At 43.0% G+C, this 19,728-nt stretch overlaps 1 protein-coding gene across 2 annotated transcripts in view; it reads right to left on the bottom strand.

Annotated features, from left to right (window-relative positions):
- Positions 1-1,675: 1,675 nt before the first annotated feature.
- rigi (RNA sensor RIG-I) overlaps positions 1,676-19,728 on the bottom strand; it is a 65,172-nt gene continuing 47,119 nt past the window's right edge. For both annotated transcript variants that reach the window (XM_068030626.1, XM_068030627.1), the window contains 4 exons: positions 15,702-15,872; positions 7,924-8,075; positions 4,651-4,797; positions 1,676-2,747 (listed from right to left, as the gene is read on the bottom strand). In XM_068030626.1, the coding sequence (XP_067886727.1) occupies positions 2,454-2,747; positions 4,651-4,797; positions 7,924-8,075; positions 15,702-15,872 (764 nt within the window). In that variant the 3' untranslated portion in view covers positions 1,676-2,453. The remainder of the gene's footprint in view (positions 2,748-4,650; positions 4,798-7,923; positions 8,076-15,701; positions 15,873-19,728) is intronic.

Below are 19,728 nucleotides of genomic sequence, written 5' to 3' on the forward strand. Positions count from 1 at the left end.
GTGTATGTCAATAATTTGGGGGTAGAGGGCAGCAGGATCTGCAGGATTTTCTGTCCATTCATTTTATAGGTACAGCTGAGGCAAGTATTTAGTATTTTGTAACTTTTATCCAGCAAGCTACCTGGAGCATTGAACGACTCGGAGCAGTTGTATTGGGGCACTCAACAATGTGAAAGAATGAACTTGCATTTATAGTCACAAATTTCCTCTAAGCAGTTGCATCCTCCAGAAATCCTTATTTGAAAGGTGACAGCCAGCTCTGGATTTGAACCCCTGACGAGGGACAAAATTCCAAACAATGTTACTGTCTGGAGGATGGAGAGTTCCACTGGTAGAGAAATAGTGTATTCCCTTGATTTTTGGATTGATGATTGTTGCTTAGCAGTAACAGAGCGTAACAGTGGATGGGTGTTTTTCTGAATGGAGGGATGTGACTAGTGGTGTTCCGCAGGGATCAGTGCTGGGACCTTTGCTGTTTGTAGTATATATAAATGATTTGGAGAAAAATGTAGCTGGTCTGATTAGTAAGTTTGTGGATGACACAAAGGTTGGTGGAGTTGCGGATAATGATGAGGATTGTTGGAGGATACAACGGGATATAGATCGGTTGGAGACTTGGGCAGAGAAATGGCAGATGGAGTTTAATCCGGACAAATGTGAGGTAATGCATTTTGGAAGGTCTAATGCAGGTGCGAGGTATACAGTAAATGGCAGAACCCTTAGGAGTATTGACAGGCAGAGAGATCTGGGTCCACAGGTCACTGAAAGTGGCAACGCAGGTGGATAAGGTAGTCAAGAAGGCATACGGCATGCTTGCCTTCATCAGTCGGGGGCATAGAGTATAAAAATTGGCAAGTCATGTTGCAGCTGTACATAACCTTAGTTCGGCCACACTTAGAATATTGCGTGCAATTCTGGTCGCCACACTACCAGAAGGACGTGGAGGCTTTGGAGAGTGTACAGAGGAGGTTTACCAGGATGTTGCCTGGTCTGGAGGGCATTGGCTATGAGGAGAGGTTGGATAAACTCGGATTGTATTCACTGGAATGACGGAGGTGGAGGGGCGACATGATAGAGGTTTACAAAGTTATGAGCGGCATGGACAGAGTGGATAGTCAGAAGCTTTTCCCCAGGGTGGAAGAGTCAGTTACTTGGGGACATAGGTTTAAGGTAAGAGGGGCAAAGTTTAGAGGGGATGTGCGAGGCAAGTTCTTTTACACAGAGGGTGGTGAGTGCCTGGAACTTGCTGCCATGGGAGGTGGTGGAAGCAGATACGATAGCGACGTTTAAGAGACATCTTGACAAATATATGAATAGGAAGGGAATAGAGGGATATGGGCCCCGGAAGTGCAGAAGGTATTAGTTTCGGCAGGCATCAAGATCGTCGCAGGCTTGGAGGGCCAAATGGCCTGTTCCTGTGCTGTACTGTTCTTTGTATGTTGTTGGCATGAACTTGGAGGTCTATCTTGAGTTTCAGCAGCTCTTGTAATCAATGGATAGTCTTTGACAGAAATGAGCTGAGCTCTGAGTTTAACAGTCTATGAAATTGGGTTGCACTGGTTCAAAGGGTAAGAGATGGCCATTCTCTGCAACCTGCCATATAGGGCTATAATATTCCTAACATCCCTTGTGCTTAGTCCATGTCTATTATTTTCACAAAGCTACAACACAGTGATTTGATGATTAATGCAGTTTGTAAGTTGTATTTATTGAATGAAATAGCACAGTAGGTTTATGTACATAGTGGTCACTAATGTATGTCAACAGTATTTGCTAAAACTTGAAGCACTGAACTACTTTACATACAAGGTACAGCACAGAAACAGGCCCATCTTGTGTTTGTGCCAAATGAGCCACTTCCTGCCCTACATCATCTCAAACTATCAGCATATCCTCTATTTCCTTTTTCCCTCATGTTTATTTAGCTTCCCCTTAATTGCCTCAACTACACCATGTGGTAGAAAGTTTCACATTCCAATCTGTTTCTGGGTAAGGAAATTCTTACTAGATATATTAGTGACTACCGTTTATATTTATGACCCCTAATTTTTGTCTGCGGAAACATCTCTATTGATAACCAATAAACCGTGTTTAACAAGACTTGGACAAAATTTCTGAACAGCATCCTAATTCCTGCACGTCCAACATATTCTGATGTGTTTGTTGATGCGTTGTCCTGGAGAAAGGAATTGATGCTTGTAGGGTGATTTTGAAAGAAGTATATTACTATATCTTTGGGGTTGAATATCCAAATTCCATTTTAAAATCAGTGGTTAAAAAAGAACAAAAGATTGCTAATGCCAAAAGTGTTCAATTAAAATAGCAGAACTGTTCTGAGGAAGGGTCTTACAACCGAACTGTTAAGGCTGCTATGTAGTTCCAGATTATCTGTTTCTACTGTAGAATGTCATCAACTAAGGAAATTGGTATTTAAGGGACTTTTTTCACTTTATTTATTGGCAAAGTTCTGCACCATCAAAGAGCTTGATTGAAAATGGGGTGTCCTTCCACTTATTCACTTGGGTTAGAATGGATGTCTTGACATTCTTAAGAACAAAGCTCTCAATTTTAATTATTGGGAGATCAGTAAACACCCTGTAGGTTGCAGTGATTCCCCAGTCGTGCCCACAGTCTTTGCAATACAGTTTTTCATTTTTCTGAAAACTGCCATACTTTTTTGGCTTCTTGTGAGGCTGAGTTGAATAGCGCTCCTTGAAGGAGTTGTCAATAACTGCGTGATGTGATTCCTAAAAGAAAGATGGAGAGTTTATGAATAACACCATAGAATCAAGTAACTCCACTTTATTACATTAGCCCTTCATTGTGGTAAACACGAGTGTCCTAGACAACATTTAACCCCTCATCAACATCAATAAAACAAATTTATTGTTCTCACATTGCTGGTTGTGGGATCTTGCTGTGTGCAAATGACTGACTGCGTGTTACCCCACATTACAAAAGTGCTTCATTGGTTGGAACGTCCTGAGTTCGTGAAAGGTGCTAAATCTTGAGGGATATGTGGGACAATATACTAGTGGAAAGATTCTATGAATATGAAAATCATTGCATTTCAATAACTTTTTGCTAAGGATTGAACAGAGGAATTTTTTGAATGCTATGGGTTATTGGTAAATGATTGAATCATAGAATGATACAACATTGGGGGGGGGGCATTCAGCCTATCATGCCTGTGCTGGCTCTTTGGTCCTACTCTTTTCACATCGCCCTGTAATTTTTTTTTCTCTTCAGGTATTTATCCTATTCCTTTTTGAAAGCAACTATTGAATCTGCTTCCACCATCCTTTCAGATTGTACATTCCAGATCACAGCAACTTGCTGTATTTAAAACAAATGTTTCCTCACTGCTTCTTTTGGCAATCACCTTAAATCTGTGTCCTCTGGTTACCAACTCTTCTGCCAGTGGAAACAGTTTTTTCTTCTTTCCTCCAGCAAAACTGTTCGTGATCTTGAACCCCTTTATCAAATCTTCTCTGTTCTAAGAACTTCACCGTCTCTCATCCCTGGTTAATCTTTTTTGCACCCTCGCCAAGGTCTCTCGCTAACGTTTACAGTCGTAGTAAGCTTGCATCAATCCTGGATTCTGAGAAACTGCAATTCGCTATTTGTATTAAACACATCTCTGCTGGGAGATTGGGTGGTTTACTAAGTTCAGAAGCTTTGTATTCAACCAAGGGTCTGGGTTTACAATCCAATCCAATCTGTAATGGTAGATGTCTGCTGTCTGTAATTTTCCTATGTGAAATGTCTTTAGATACTCTGAACTAATTTCATAGCAGACATTGGGATAAAATTGGCAATCTCATTCAGAGATGACAAAATAGCTGGTGTGGGAAATAAAATATACTGGTTTAATTGATGCATTCCATGGATCTGATCCCATGGATTTCCCACCTGGTGAATCAGGTTAAATCTACTCTCTTTCCACCACACTCCTCCAACGATGTTCATACGTACTGTACTTGACACTGTCTTGAAAGAATGTTCTTGTTCCCAGGCAACAGTACAGCAGAGAGTGGTATCTCTTCATGGAGTGCCAAGTACCACAGCATAATGCTTGCTTCCTCAAACTAGTTGCAGCTGCAGTGGTTGTTGTTCATACTATTCAGCTATTCAAGGAATCTCCTTAAAGCTGCTCAAACACTGTTCTACAACTTGGGCTCAGCTTTTCCAGTCATTAGAGATAGTTGAGATCTCTGCTCTGATGCTGAGATGATGGTTCTTAAAAAGGCCATCGCTCTTTCATCATTTGTGTTGAGTCACAAATGCTCCCAACACCCAACAGGGCTGCACAATATAACTGTGAATGTTCTCATTAGCTAAGTGCTAAAGGGGTAGTTTGAGGTAAATGAGGTAAAATTCTGTCCCCCTATATTTCTAGGTAACAGCGCTCTGCAACTATCCAAAATTAGTTCCAACATTGAATCTTTGAAGTGGATCTGCCCACTCAGCTAGTAACAAGTATTTTTCAAAAATTATGAAACCAAAATTAACAGCTAAGATCTAGATGGCGGAGGATTCTTCTGAGCATTACAGATTGTGTAAATGTGGATGCACTTGGTGGGGATTTTTAATGTAGAACAATTTCAATACGTTGATAGTCAGTGGTAGATTACTGGATTCTGGACTTACCTCTATGATTCTTATGTCGTCAGAGTTGCATGCATAAACTTTGCACTTTCCACAAAGTAGCTTGTAACTGACATCTGGTTTCTCTGTACTTGCAGCACTGACCATCCGTTCCCTCATTTTCTTGGCATCTACTTGAATTATATTAATCTTGGAGAAGAGAATTGTACAGTTTAAAGTAAGTTGTACCTTTGCCTAATCAGCAACTTTCAAATATCTCTGCTGCTGAAACACCCACATTACTGTATTGTTAGGTAGGATAAATTACTTACAGCATTTTTTCCAACTATTTGCAGTTGGATAAGCAAGTTAAAATGATTTGTGTTTGGCTCAAGTCCCAAATAGCTCATCACATCTCACTTTCAAGAATGGTGATACAATTAGAGAACCACAATAAAAGTATGTGAACATAAGAAATAGGAGCATAAGTAAGCCATATGCCCCTTGTGGCTGCTCTGCCATTCAATAAAATCATGGCTGAGCCTCTGCATCACCTGTACTTTCCCACTCTATTCCTATATCCGTGGATTCCCTTAGTACCCAAAAATCTATTGATCTCAGTCTTGAATATATCCATGATTGAGCATTACAAAAATTCTTCCTCCTCTGAAGGAATTTCTCCCGAGACTGTGACCCCTTGTTCTAGTCACTCCAGCTAGGGAAAACAGCCTGTCAGCATCTACCCTGTCAAGCCCTCTTAAAAATGCTATACATTAGGGCGGCACAGTGGCGCAGTGGTTAGCACCGCAGCCTCACAGCTCCAGCGACCCGGGTTCAATTCTGGGTACTGCCTGTGTGGAGTTTGCAAGTTCTCCCTGTGTCTGCGTGGGTTTCCTCCGGGTGCTCCGGTTTCCTCCCACATGCCAAAGACTTGCGGGTTGATAGGTAAATTGGCCATTATAAATTGCCCCTAGTATAGGTAGGTGATAGGGATAGGTGGGGATGTGGTAGGAATATGGAATTAGTGTAGGATTAGTATATAAATGGGTGGTTGATGGTCGGCACAGACTCGGTGGGCCGAAGGGCCTGTTTCAGTGCTGTATCTCTAAACTAAACTAAACTAAACATTTCAATGAGATTACCTCTCATTCTTCTAAACTCTAGAGAATGTAGACCCTTTCTACTCAAATCACTTCTCATTCCAGGAGGAGAAATAGTCATGCATCACCATTCCCAACTGTTGCTGATTCTAATATTAGGTAAATTACAGCCAGTACACTGTTGGGATTCTCTGCTCTTTGATTTTTTTTTAAAAGTCTTAAAAAAAAAGCCTCTAACATAAGAACAGGAGGAAGCCATTCAGCTTTGAGCCTGTTGAATCAATCAATTAGATCATGGCTGATCTGTGTCTTTAACTCCATCTACCCACCTTGGTTCTGTAACACTCTTGTCTATCAAATTTATCAATCTCATTTTCAGTTGACTGCGGCCTCAACAACTGTTTTAATTGGGGGGAGGTGGAAAGAGCTCCAGATTTCCACTACCCTTTTTGTGAAAAAGTGCTTCCTGAAATCACCCCGATTTTTAAATATATATATTTGTTCGTGGGTTGTGAGCATCGCTGGCTAGGCCAGCACTTTTTGCCCATCCCTAATTACTCTTGAGAAGGTGGTGGTGAGCTGCCTTCTTGAACTGCTACAGTCCTTGGAATGTAGATACATCAACTGTGCTATTAGGAAGGGAGTTCCAGGATTTTGACCGTGACAGTGAAGGAACAGCGATGTAGTTCCAAGTCAGGATGGTGTGTGGCTTGGAGGGGAACTTGCAGGCGGTGGTGTTCCCATGCATTTGCTGCCCTTGTCCTTCTAGATGGTACAGGCCATGGGTTTGGAAGGTGCTGTCGAAGGAGCCTTGGTGAGTAGCTGCAGTACATCTTGTAGATGGTATACACTGCCGCTGCTATACGTCGGCAGTGAAGGGAGTGGATGTTTGTGGATGGGGTGCCAATCAAGCAGGCTGCTTTGTCCTGGATGGTGTCGAGCTTCTTGAGTGCTGGAGCTGCAACCATCCAGGCAACTAGAGAGTATTCCATCACACTCCTGATTTGTAGATGGTGGACAGGCACTGGGGATTAGAAAGTAAAGTTTACAAAAAGTACAAAATCATGGGATTGAGGAAATAATTTGCTTGAAATAAGATTCCCATCCTCAAGCATTTGGATAGAGCTAGCGCCGAGTGCCTGACTGATTTCTATCTTCTTCTGGTCTATTACAATGCAGCCACTGTCATTCCAGCTAAGATGTGTTTACTCTGCACACACTGGAGATTGAACCTCGTATCCTCCAATGGCTTATGGTTCAGTAGCACAATGTCCAATGCATATATCCATTTAACCATTAGGAGGTCCAGCAAATAAGCATTTTGTAGGAATGTTTCCCCCAGTTAACAGTCTGTGTAAATTTAAGCCAGGTTCACAAATACATTATCCAATTTAAATATTAGTTGAGAACCAGCAGCTTCAAGGATAGTTCATCAATCATACTTTTCTGTTGGCTTGTAATTTCAAAATTATAACCAGCCATCAGCTAAGACAGGGTTATGTTAAAATAAAAGCAAAATACTGCAGATGCTGGAAATACTCAGCAGGTCTAGCAGCATCTGTGGAGAGAGAAACAGAGTTAACGTTTCAGATCAGTGACCCTTCATCAGAACTGGTAAATATTAGAAACGTAAAAGGTTTTAAGCAAATAAAGCAGGGGTGGGGCAAGAGATAATAAAGAAGGTGTTGATCAGACAAGGTCACAGAGAATAACTGACCAGAGGGTCTTGGAGCAAAGGTAAATGGTATGTTAATAGTGTGCTGAAAGACAAAGCATTAGTGCAGAGAAGGTGTTAATTGACAGAAAAATGAACAGTCCTGGCCCAAACATGAAAAAAATCAGTGGGTAGGCACAGTAGAAACAAACTAACATAAGGGGGCCAGTTATGCTCTGAAATTATTGAACTCTGTGTTCAGTCCGGCAGGCTGTAGCGTGAGGGTTATGCTGATAGTTAGATGAAGAAATTTGGGATGAGGCTTGAGTGGAGCATAAACGTCAGGGTGAACTGAGCAGGCAGAATAGCCTGTTTCTGTACTGTATATTCTACATAATTCCATGTAGTATACTTGAAGCCTGCAGTAACAGGTACAGTGCAATTTAAATCTTGAAAACACAGCAGTGAAACACACCACTTTTCTTACTGAGGGTGTCTGCGCAGGAGATCTAGGTGAAACAGAATATTCCAGTTCAACCAAGAATTATATTCCGAAAGCCTATAAGCAGCTTTCATTATTACCTTCTCGGCCAACGTTGCCTGGTTCAACTGTTGCACTTGAGAAATAGCTTCATACATCATCATCTCGTGTAAGTAATTGATCTTTTCTTTTTCAATCTGTTCTTTCTTGTCGGTAATAAGAATACACTTGCTGTTTTGTGCTCTTCCACGGCCTGTAACAACAACAACTTGCGTTTACATGGCGTTCTTAACAGGAATGAACAGAACTGTCATTTCAGATTCACCACAAAGCGAACCAAAATAAAAATGTCAACTGTCAACACAATTTGCCTTTTACAGGTTAATAGAAAACGTTTAATGCATCATGTCCATACTGTGAATAGATATTAATGAAGGTTGGTAGGTATACCAGACTGGTTGTCCAAAGTCCTTCATGTCCCGTTGATAACTGTCATTGAATGAAGATGCAAAGCAGCTGACATACTGCTCAACTGCATGGAAGTAAGAATTAGCAACTGCAGAGTAGCATCTCCACGCTTTTTCCATTGCTAGCAAGTTAAATTCCACAGGCATCCTATATCTAGTGTATCACTAAGCTCTCCACAGTATAGTATTTGCAGCACGGAACAGGGCCATTTGGCCCAACAGGTCTATGCCAGTATTTATGCTTCAAACATACGTCCTACCACCATTCTTCATCTAACCCTACCTGCATATCCTATTCCTTTCTCCCTTGTGCATTTATCTAGCTTCCCCTTAAATGCATCAATGCTATTTGCCTCAACTATTCCATGTGGTAGCGAGTTACACATTCTCACTGCTCTTTAGTTAAAGAAGTTACTGTTGAACCCCTTACTGGATTTATTAGTGACTATCTTACATTTATGGGCCCGAGACATGGTCTCTCACACACGTAGAAATAGCTTCACTACATTTATCCTTCATAATTTTAAAGACCTCTACTAGGTCACCCCCCGAAGCCTTCGAGAAAATAGACCCAGCCTGAGGAAACTTAAGTTATGAAGGAAAGTGAGAATTTCTTTAGTGAGCTTCACAACCAACAAATTACTTTTGAAGTGCAGTCACTTTGCATAGTGGCTAATTTGCGCACAGCATGATTCCACTTATGGTGGAATTGGTTGAAGGGGGAGAAAAGTACTGACCAGGACACAGAGTACGTCTGTGAGTGACAGCAGTGGGATCTTGGGTGCCCATCTTAACAGGTGCACAGAGCTTCAGAGAGAGGCATGCCATCACTGAGCCAAGCAGACTTTTCAGTTGTATTTGGCTAAATTTGTTTTTGCATGCTTAAGGCCATTGTCACAAATGTTGAATTTTCTCATTTTAATTGGGAGTGGTTCAGAGATCAAAAGTCACCATCTGATCTCCAGCTGGCATCGGCCATGACAACGGCAAACCCCTCCTGACTGAAATCTGGGGGCTTGTACCAAAGTTGAGAGTGCTGTCCCACAGACAAGTCAAGCAACAGCCTGATATAGTCATACTCGCTGAATCATACCTTACAGACAATGTCCCAGATGCTGCCATCACCATCCCCGGGTATGTCCTGTCCCAAAGGCAGGACAGACTGAGCAGAGGTGGTGGCACAGCGGTATACAGTCGGGAGGGTTGCCCTGGGAGTCCTCAACATTGATTCCAGACCCCATGAAGTCTCATGACGTCAGGTCAAACATGGGCAAGGAAACCTCCTGCTGATTACCACCTACCGCTCCCCAGCTCTCCCACCAACACCCCCACCTCAGCTGATGAATCAGTACTCCTCAATGTTGAACAGCACTTGGAGGAAGCACTGAGGGTGGCAAGGGCACAGAATGTAGTATGGGTGGGGAACTTCAATGTCCATCACCAACAGTGGCTCGGTAGCACCATTACTGACCGAGCCCTAAAGGACATAGCTGCCAGACTGGGGCTGCAGCAGGTGGTGAGGGAACCAACAAGAGGGAACAATATGCTTGACCTCGTCCTCACCAATCTGCCTGCCGCAGGTGCATCTGTCCATGACAGGAGTATTGGTAGGAGTGACCACCACAGTCCTCATGGAGACAAAGTCCTGTCTTCAGATTGAGGATACCCTCCATCGTGTTGTGTGGCACTAGCACCACGGTAAATGGGATAGATTTCGAATAGATCTAGCAGTGCAAAACTGGGCATTCATGAGGTGCTGTGGACCATCAGCAGCAGCAAAATTGTACTCAACCACAATCTGCAACCTCATGCCTTGGCATATTCCCCACTCTACCATTACCATCAAGCTGGGGGAACAAACCCTGGTGAAGAGTGCAGGAGGGCATGTCAGGAGCAGCACCAGGCATACCTCAAAATGAGGTATCAACCTGGTGAAGCTACAACACAGGACTACTTGCATGCCAAACAGCATAAGCAACATGCAATAGACAGAGTGAAGAGATCCCATAACCAATGGATCAGGTCTAAGCTCTGCAGTTCTGCCACATCCAGTCGTGAATGGTGGTGGATAATTTAACAACTAACTGGAGGTGGTGGCTCCACAAATATCCCCATCTTCAATGATGGGGGAGCCCAGCACATAAGCATTTGCAACAATCTTCAGCCAGGAGTAACGAGGTGATGCCTCCTCCTGAAGTCCCCAGCAGCACAGATGCCAGACTTCAGCTCATTCGATTCACTCCGTGTGATATCAAGAAACGACTGAAGGCACTGGATACTGCAACACTGGCATCTACCCGGCAATATGGAAAATTGCCCAACTATGTCCTGTACACAAAAAGCAGGACAAATCCAACCCCGCCAATTACCGCCCCATCTGTCTACTCTCTATCATCAGTAAAGAGATGGAAGGTGGCGTCGACAGTGCTATCAAGCGACTTGCTTAGCAATAACCTGTCCACTGACGCTCAGTTGCGGTTTTGCCATGGCCACTCAGCTCCTGACCTTATTATAGCCTTGGTTCAAACGTGGACAAAAGAGCTGAACTCTTTTGGTGAGAGTGACTGCCCTTGACATCAAGGCAGCATTTGACCGAGTATGGCATCAAGCAGCCCTAGCAAAACTGGAATCAATGGGAATCGGGGGAAATCTCTCTGCAGATTGGAGTCATACCGAGCACAAAGGAAGATGGTTGTGGTTTTTGGAGGTCAATCATCTCAGCTCCAGGATATCACTGCAGGAGTTTCTCAGGGTAGTGGCCTAGGCCAAACCATCTTTTGCGACTTCAACAATGACCTTCCTTCAATCATAAGGTCAAAAGTGGGGATGTTTGCTGAGCATTTCACAATGTTTAGCACCATTCATGTCTCCTCAGATACTGAAGCAGTCCGTGTAGAAATGCAGCAAGACCTGGACAGTATCCAGGCTTGGGCTGATAAGTGGCAAGTAACATTCGCACCACACAAGTGCCAGACAATGACCATCTCCAACAAGAGAGAATCTAATCATCTCCCCTTGACATTCAATGGCATTATGATCACTGAATCCCGCACTATCAACATCCTGGGGGTTACCGTTGCCCAGAAACTGAACTGGAGTAGCCATATAAATACCGTGGCTACAAGAGCAGGTCAGAGGCTAGAAATCCTGCGTCGAGTAACTCACCTCCTGACTCCTCAAAGCCTGTCCACCATCTACAAGGCACCACGCAGGAGTGAATGGACCAACTTGATCGAATTTTTTGAAGAAGTAACAAGGAAAATAGATGAGGTAGTGCCGTTGATGTGATCTTCATGGACTTTACCAAGGTTTTTGACATGGCAGACTCGTTTAAAAAAAAAATTCCATGAGATCCAGGGAAATGCAGCAAGGTGGATACAAAATTGGCTCAGTGGCAGGAAACAAAGGATAATTGTTGACGGGTATTTTTGCAACTGGAGGGCTGTTTCCAGTGGCGTTCCGCAGGACTCAGTACTGGCTCCCTTGCTTTTGTGGTATATATTAACAATTTGGATGTAAATGTAGGGGGGCATGATCCAGAAGTTTGTGGGAGGTTGTGCTGGAACTGTATAACTCATTGGTTAGGCCACAACTTGAGTACTGTGTGCAGTTCTGGTCACCTCATTACAGAAAAGATGTAATTGTACTAGAGAGGGTACAGAGGCGATTTACGAGGATCTTGCCAGGACTGGAAAAATGCAGCTATCAGGAAAGACTGGGGTTGTTCTCCTTGGAACAGAGAAGGCTGAGGGGAGAGCTGATTGAAATGTACAAAATTTTGAGGGACCTGGATAGAGTGGAGGTGAAGGGCCTCTTCCCCTTAGCAGAGGGGTCAGTGACGAGGGGGCATAGATTTAAAGTGATTGGTAGAAAGATTAGAAGGGAGATGAGGAAAAACGTTTTCGCCCAGAGGGTGGTGATGGTCTGGAGATCACTGCCTGAAAGGGTAGTTGAGGCACATTCAAAATGAGTCTGGATATCTCCTCAAGGGTTGTAATCTGCAGGGCTACGGACCAAATGCTGGAAGGTGGGATTAGAATGGATGGATAATTTTTCAGCCAGCACAGACATGATGGGCCAAGTGGCCTCTTTCTGTCCCTTAAACTTTCTATGATTCTAAACTTGAGCTCGTTCAAAACTCTGCTGCCCATTTCCTAATTTGCACCAAGTTCCATTGACCAATCAACCCTGTGCTTGGCTCGTGGTCCGGCAACGCCACAAGTTCAAAATTCTCAAACTCATTTTCAAATCCCTACATAGCTTTGCCCCTCCCTATTTTTGTAACTTCCTTCAGTCCTGCAACTCTTCGAGATCTTTGCATTCCTCCAGTCTGGCCTCTTGCGCATCCTCGATTCTAATCGCTCCACCGTTGGCAACTGTGCCTTCAGCTGTCCACATCATAAGCTCTGGAATTCTGACCCTAAATCCAATTGCCTTCAATCCTCTCTTCCCTATTTTAAGGCACTCCTTAAAATCTACCTCTTTGACCAAACTTTTGGACACCTGTCCTAATTCTCCTTATGTGGCTCAGTGTCAAATTTTGTTTGATAATGCTCCTGTGAAGGTCCTTGGAACATTTCATACATTTATATAGTGCTTTTAAAGTTAAGTAGTTGTTATGAAGAATGGTCTGGAGGGGTCAAATGGGCATCCTGGTAATGACAAGAGTTCCCATTGTGTTAAAATTATACTTTTACTGTTTGTAAACTTTTGTAATACATATCTTGCGTATTGCTGATAATAGAGACATGTTGTCAAAGCTTTTCGTCTTGCACTTAGCAGGACAATCTGCAAGAATACCAATGTAAGGGAAAACAACAAGAATTATTAAGCAAATGTTGTCCAAGCCATGCAAGCTCGATGCTGAAATAGGGTGAATCAAAGACATCCTGAGTGACAACGGCTATCCTGATCTGATCATTTCTCATTGCATATCACGCAAACTTATGAGGCCGTCATTTCCAGTCCTGAAAAGTGCCCAGTCTACCTCAAATTACCCTGGAAAGGTAATGCATCCCAAAGATTTGAGCAACAGGTGAAGCTAGCTGTTTCACTCTGCTACTATGCAGTAGCAACACGTGTGGTGTTCACCACTAACAGAATGCTGCTGTCAAGCCAAAAAGACGTCCTGCCTATCACACAAATGAGTAATGTGATATATGAATTTCAATGCCAGTGTGATTCTATGTATATAGACAGCATGTCCCAAAGACTGGCGGATCGCATCAAACAACATGTCCCTTCCGCTGTTCGCAACGGGCAAGGTACAGGCCGTTCCCAATCAGCCTGTGCTTGCAAAACGGAAAACAGTGTCCAACATTAGATGTGATTCTGCGATTGGACAACATTTGCTAAATAATCCTCAGTGTGCTAAGAATTACAGTGACAACCGATTTATCATCAGTGTGGTGCATTTGTGCAGACTGGAAGCGACATATATTAAACAGGGCTTTGTTCTTTGCAGATAGAAAGAACATGTACAAACATTGCGCCTGTTTCAGCTAAACAAAATAAGCCATTTGCTGGTTCATACCTCAGGGCCATGCCTTGACCTCAGAGTCAAGTTGCCTGGATTAAATTTCAAACAAAGCTTGGCAGTTAACTGTCAGTCACTGTAAACAAGTGCATTCTCTATGGCAACGCCTCTACAATCAGAGTTCATGTGCCAACCAATCAGCACTCTCTTCTCATCAGCATAAAGCTGTTTTCCCTTACATTGGTACCTTGCGGATTGTCCTGATGAGTGCAAGATGAAAAGCTTCGACAATATGTCTCTATTTTCAGCAATAATTCATATCTCAATTAATTGCAGTAGTCTGTAAAACCCAATTAAGTCAGTATCCAGTGGTTAAGGTCGTGTGGGACAACAGTTAAATCAGGAAGAAGATTCACAGTGAGTAGGTTCACTGTTAGTCCTAGGGTTAGGTTGCTCTGCAAAAGAGGGATTTTCAAAAATGGGCTTCCCATGGCTGGTGATTACAGCAAAACTGCTGAAAGGGAAAACTGTTCTATGAAACCCAAAATTGCCCAATGCTTTGCCTAATGAAATGTCAATTCCAACTGGAACAGTAACATCATTGCACACTAAGAACACTTAGATTCATATCAGTGCAAACATCATCATATAAAATTGAGGTTTTGACACTTTTGTCGTGAGTAGTAATTCAGTCTGCCCAGGCAGGTTAATAAGGCCCTATAAAAAGCAAACAAAAGCACTGGGGTTCAATGCTAGAGGGACAGAATTGAAAAGTAGAGGGGTTATGCTAAACTTGCATCGAACCTTGGTTGGACACATTGGGAGTACTGTGAACAGTTCTGGTCTCCATATTATAAAATGGATATAGAGGCACCGAAGAATGTGTAAAGCTGATTTACTAGAATAATACTGGACCTGAGGGATTATACCATCAGGAAAGATGGATCAGGCTGGGGCTCTGTTCTCTAGAACAGAGTAGTCCGAGGGGTGAACTGATGGAGGTCTTCAAGATTATGAAAAGGTATGATAGGGCAGACATAGAGAGGATGCTTCCTTCCACTTGCAGATGAGAACAGAACTAGGGGCCATAAATTTATGATCACAAAAAAATCCAATAGGGAATTCAGAAGAAACTTATTTAACCCAGAGGGTGGTGAGAATGTGGAACTTGCTTCCAGGGGAATAGTACAGATGCATTCAAGGGGAAACTAGATAAACACATGAGGGACAAAGGAACAGAAGGATATGTTGATGGGCTGAGATGGAGAGGGGTGGGAGGAGGCTGCTCATGTGGAACATAAGCACAGTCATGGACTGATTAAGCCAAATGGCTTGTTACTGTACTGTAAATACTTTGTTTGTAACTGATTGTCCCGAAATAAGGAAAAAGACGAATTCTTGCCCAGACATCAAACAGCACTTCCCTCTGTCCTACCAGTAAAACAGAGAGCTGGGACAGCAACAGAAACCAACATTGATTTCATTCATACCAGCACGAATGGGAGCAGTAGGTACCAACTTGAAACAGATCCAATCTGTTAGGTAGATTTAATCAGTCTTTGTTTAGCGTCCAGATTGAACGTTGCAAGGTGCAAATGTGCTGAATTCTGCAGAGGGACAACTGCGGGTAAGTTGAATTGCATCACCCCTGTTAGGAAACATGCTTAAAGAGTATTGCTGCCAAGAGACCATGATTGGAAAAGGGTTACATTTTCATCCCCACCACCTCAGAACAGATCGCTGCCTGTCCCAAGAGTCATCCCTCATTCTCATTCCATTTATTTCCGTGTTATTGCGCTCCCGAAACTGCTTAGCATTTAGACTCTTGTTAACCAGACCGAAACAGTACTGAAGTGATACATCGCTTGTTACAAAATAACAGGGGACATATATAGGATTGATTAGTTAATCATATCTTATTCGTTAATGACTTTACCTCTTGTTTGGATCATCTTTATAACATTACCCACATACTCGTACAACAGTACAAGGTTACACTGTGCAATGTCAATTCCTTCGTCAGCAACAGATGTTGCCACAAGGATTCTGCTTCCAGTATCGTCTTTAAATGAAGTCAGCACTTCTTTTTGTGAGGGTAGAGTCATTCCTGTAAAACAATATATGCATTGCTAAAGTGCTTATTAACTTAACACAAGGTAAAAGAAAATGAAACATTTCCAATAATTCACCATCTCTATCTCCTACAACCCTCAGAGATCTCTGTGCTCCTCCAATTCTGGCCTCATGCGCATCACAACTTTCCTCACTCCACCACTGGCAGCTGTGTCTTTTGCTGTCTGGGCCCTAAACTCTGGAATTCCCTCGCTAAACCTCACACCTCTATATATCTCTATGTCCACTTAAGACGCTCCTTAAAACCTACCTCCATGAACAGGCTTTTGGTCATTTACCCTAATATTGCCTTATGTGGTTTGGTGTCAAATGGTGTTTGCTCATGCTCCTAAGAAGCAGCGCCTTGGGGCATTTTACTATGTCAAGAGCTGTACATGAATACAAGTTGTTATTATTGTACATTGTAATAAAGATTTATATTAAGTCAATTTTTCTAACCCATATACAAGCTAGTGTATACAAGTCACCTTCAACAGAATGTTCCCTCAGATTCAAACTATGTGGCTATGGCTCCTCATTGTTTCAGATATTACATTTACAGGTTGTTCATGCAGATTTCAAAGCTGTGCAAGTGCGGAAACAGAATCACGGATCGTTATTGCACAGAAAGAAGCCGTTCAGCCTGTTGTTTCTGCGCCGGTTCTCCGAAAAAGCAATTTACCTAGTGTCACTCCCCGGGCTTTTCCCCATAGCTGTGCACATTCTTCCTTTTCAGATAACAATCCAATTCCCTCTTGAATTCCACGATTGAACCTGCCTCTGCCACATCTCAGGCAGTGCATTCGAGATCCCAACCACTCGCTGCGTGAAAAAGCTTTTCCTTGTCGCTTTTGCTTCTTTTGCCAATTACCTTAAATCTGTGGCCTCTTGTCCTCGATCCCTCCTCCTGGGAACAGATTTTCCCTATCCATCCTATCCAGACCCCTCATGATTTTGAATACCTCTATCAAATCTCCTCTCAACCTTCTCTCCAAAGAAAAGAGTCTAACTTCTCCAATCTGTCCACATAACTGAAGTTCCTCTTCCCTGGAGTCTTTCTCATGAACCTTTTCTGCACTCTCTCCAATGCCTTCACATCTTCCTAAAATGTGGAGCCCAGAATGGGACACACTACTCCAGGTGAGGCTGAACCAGTGATTTCTTTTTCAAACTCAGATATAGCACAGAAACAGGCCCTTCGGCCCACCGAGTTTGTGCTGACCAACAACCACCCATTTATACTAATCCTACATTAATTCCATATTCCCTACCATTCTCCTACCACCTACACACACTAGGGGCAATTTACAATTGCCAATTTACCTAACAACCTGCAAGTCTTTGGCATGTGGGAGGAAACCGGAGCACCCGGCAGAAATCCACGCAGTCACAGGGAGAACTTGCAAATTCTGCACAGGCAGTACCCAGAACTGAACCTGGGTCACTGGAGCTGTGAGGCTGCGGTGCTAACCACAGCACCACTGTGCCGCCCAATATATATGTTCTATACAAGTTTAACATAACTTGCTTGCTATAAAAACAAAGTGCTGGAAATACTCAGCAAGTCAGGCAGCATCCGTGGAGAGAGAAGTTAACGTTTCATGTCAGTGACCGTTCATCAGAACTAGAGAGTGTTAATAACAGAATAATGAGTTCAATAATTTGAGGATGACTGGCCTTTTTTAATTTTATTTTTTCACCATGTGCCTGTTTTTCATGTGAACAGAGCTGCTCATTATTCTGCTATTAACACTCTCTCTTGACTAATGCTTTGTCTTTCACCACAAGCATTAACACACTCTTTGCCTTTGTCCCAGGCCAGCTTTGCTATTTAATCTCTCCAGCCCTCTGCCCTATCAAAAACCTTCCCTTTTGTTCTCTTCCCCACCAACACCGCACCCCCCTTCCCCCACTTCACTTGTTTAAAACCTAACTCTTTTCAAACCTTTGCCAGTTCTGATGAAAGGTCACAGACCTGAAATGTTAACTCTGCTTCTCTCTCCACAAATGCTGCCTGAACTGCTGAGAATTTCCAGCACTTTGTTTTTATTTCAGATTTCCAGCATCTGCAGTATTTTGTTTTTATAACTTCTTTGCTTTTAGACTCTATGACCCTATTAATGAAACCTAGGACGCTGAATGCTCTGTTAACCAGTCTCTCAACCTGTCCTCCCACCTGCACATTTACATCCAGGTCCCTCTGCTCTTGCACTCCCTTTAGAATTGCAGTCTTTATTTTATAATGTCTCTCCCCATTCTTCCTACCAAAATGAATCACTTCACACTTCTCTGCATTAAATTCCACCTGCCACTTGTGTGCCCATTCCACCAACCTGTCTTTATCCTTTTGAAGTTCTGCAGTAACCTCCTCACAGTTCACAACATTTCCAAGTTTTGCATCATCTGCAGATTTTGAAATTGTGCCCCGTACACCAAGGTCTAGGTCATTAATATATTTCAGGAACAGCAAAGGTCCTAACACCGACCCTTGGGGAACTCCACTACAAAACTGCCTCTAGTCTGAAAAATCTTCATTAACCACCACTCTGTTTTCTATCACTCAGCCAATTTCATAATAATGTTGCTACTGTCCCTTTTATTCCATGAGCTAGAACTTTGCTCACAAGTCTGTGTGGCACGTTATCAAATGCTTTTTGGAAGTTCATGTACACCACATCAACAGCATTACCCTCATCAACCCTCACTGTTACCTCATCAAAAACTCCAGCAGGTTAGTTAAACACAATTTTCCCTTCACAAATCTGTGCTGGTTCCCTAATTAATTGCATTTGCTCAAGTGACTAAAACAGTCTAGTCATCATCACATTGCTGTTTGTGAGAGCTTTCTGTGTGCAAATTGGTTGCCACGTTTGCTACATTACAACAGTGACTACACTTCAGAAAGTACTCCTTTCGCTATAAAGCACTTTGGGGCATTCTGAAGTTGTGAAAAGTGCTATATGATGTTGCAGACAGGTGGGAGTTTATTTATTTTTTATTTTTTTATATTTAGAGATACAGCACTGAAACAGGCCCTTCGGCCCACCGAGTCTGTGCCGACCAAGAACCACCCATTTATACTAACCCTACAGTAATCCCATATTCCCTACCACCTACCTACACCAGGGGCAATTTACAATGGCCAATTTACCTATCACCTGCAAGTCTTTGGCGGTGGGAGGAAACCGGAGCACCCGGCGAAAACCCACGCGGTCACAGGGAGTTGATAGGGATGTTTTCCCTTTTTCACCTCTCAAATGACTGAAGACAGTTTAAAAAAAAATGCTTTATCCCCTGAATCATACAGTCATACAGCACAGAAACAGGCCCTTCAGCCCATCGTGTCAGTGCCAGCCATCAAGCACCTATCTATTCTAATCCCATTTTCCAGCACTTGGCCCGTAGCCTTGTATGCTATTGCGTTTCAAGTGCACATCTAAATACTTCTTAAATGTTGTGAGGGTTTCTGCCTCTACCAACCCTTCAGGTAGTGTGTTCCAGATTCCAACCACCCTCTGGGTGAAGTTTTTTTCCCTCAAATCCCCTCTAAACCTCCTGCCCCCTGGTTATTGATCCCATCGCTAAAGGAAAAAGTTTCTTCCTATCTATCCTATCAGTGTCCCTCATAATTTTGTATACCTCAATCAGGTCGCCCCTCAGCCTTCTCTGCTCGAAGGAAAACAACCCTAGTCTATCCACTCTCTCTTCATAGCTGAAATGCTGCAGCCCAGGCAACATCCGAGTGAATATCCTCTGCACCCTCTCCAGTGCAATCACATCTTTCCTATAGTGTGGTGCCCAGAACTGTACACAGTACTCCAGCTGTGGCCTAACTAGCGTTTTATATACCT

Source organism: Heterodontus francisci, chromosome 4, assembly GCF_036365525.1.
Source record: "Heterodontus francisci isolate sHetFra1 chromosome 4, sHetFra1.hap1, whole genome shotgun sequence".
Taxonomy (NCBI): Eukaryota; Metazoa; Chordata; class Chondrichthyes; order Heterodontiformes; family Heterodontidae; genus Heterodontus; species Heterodontus francisci.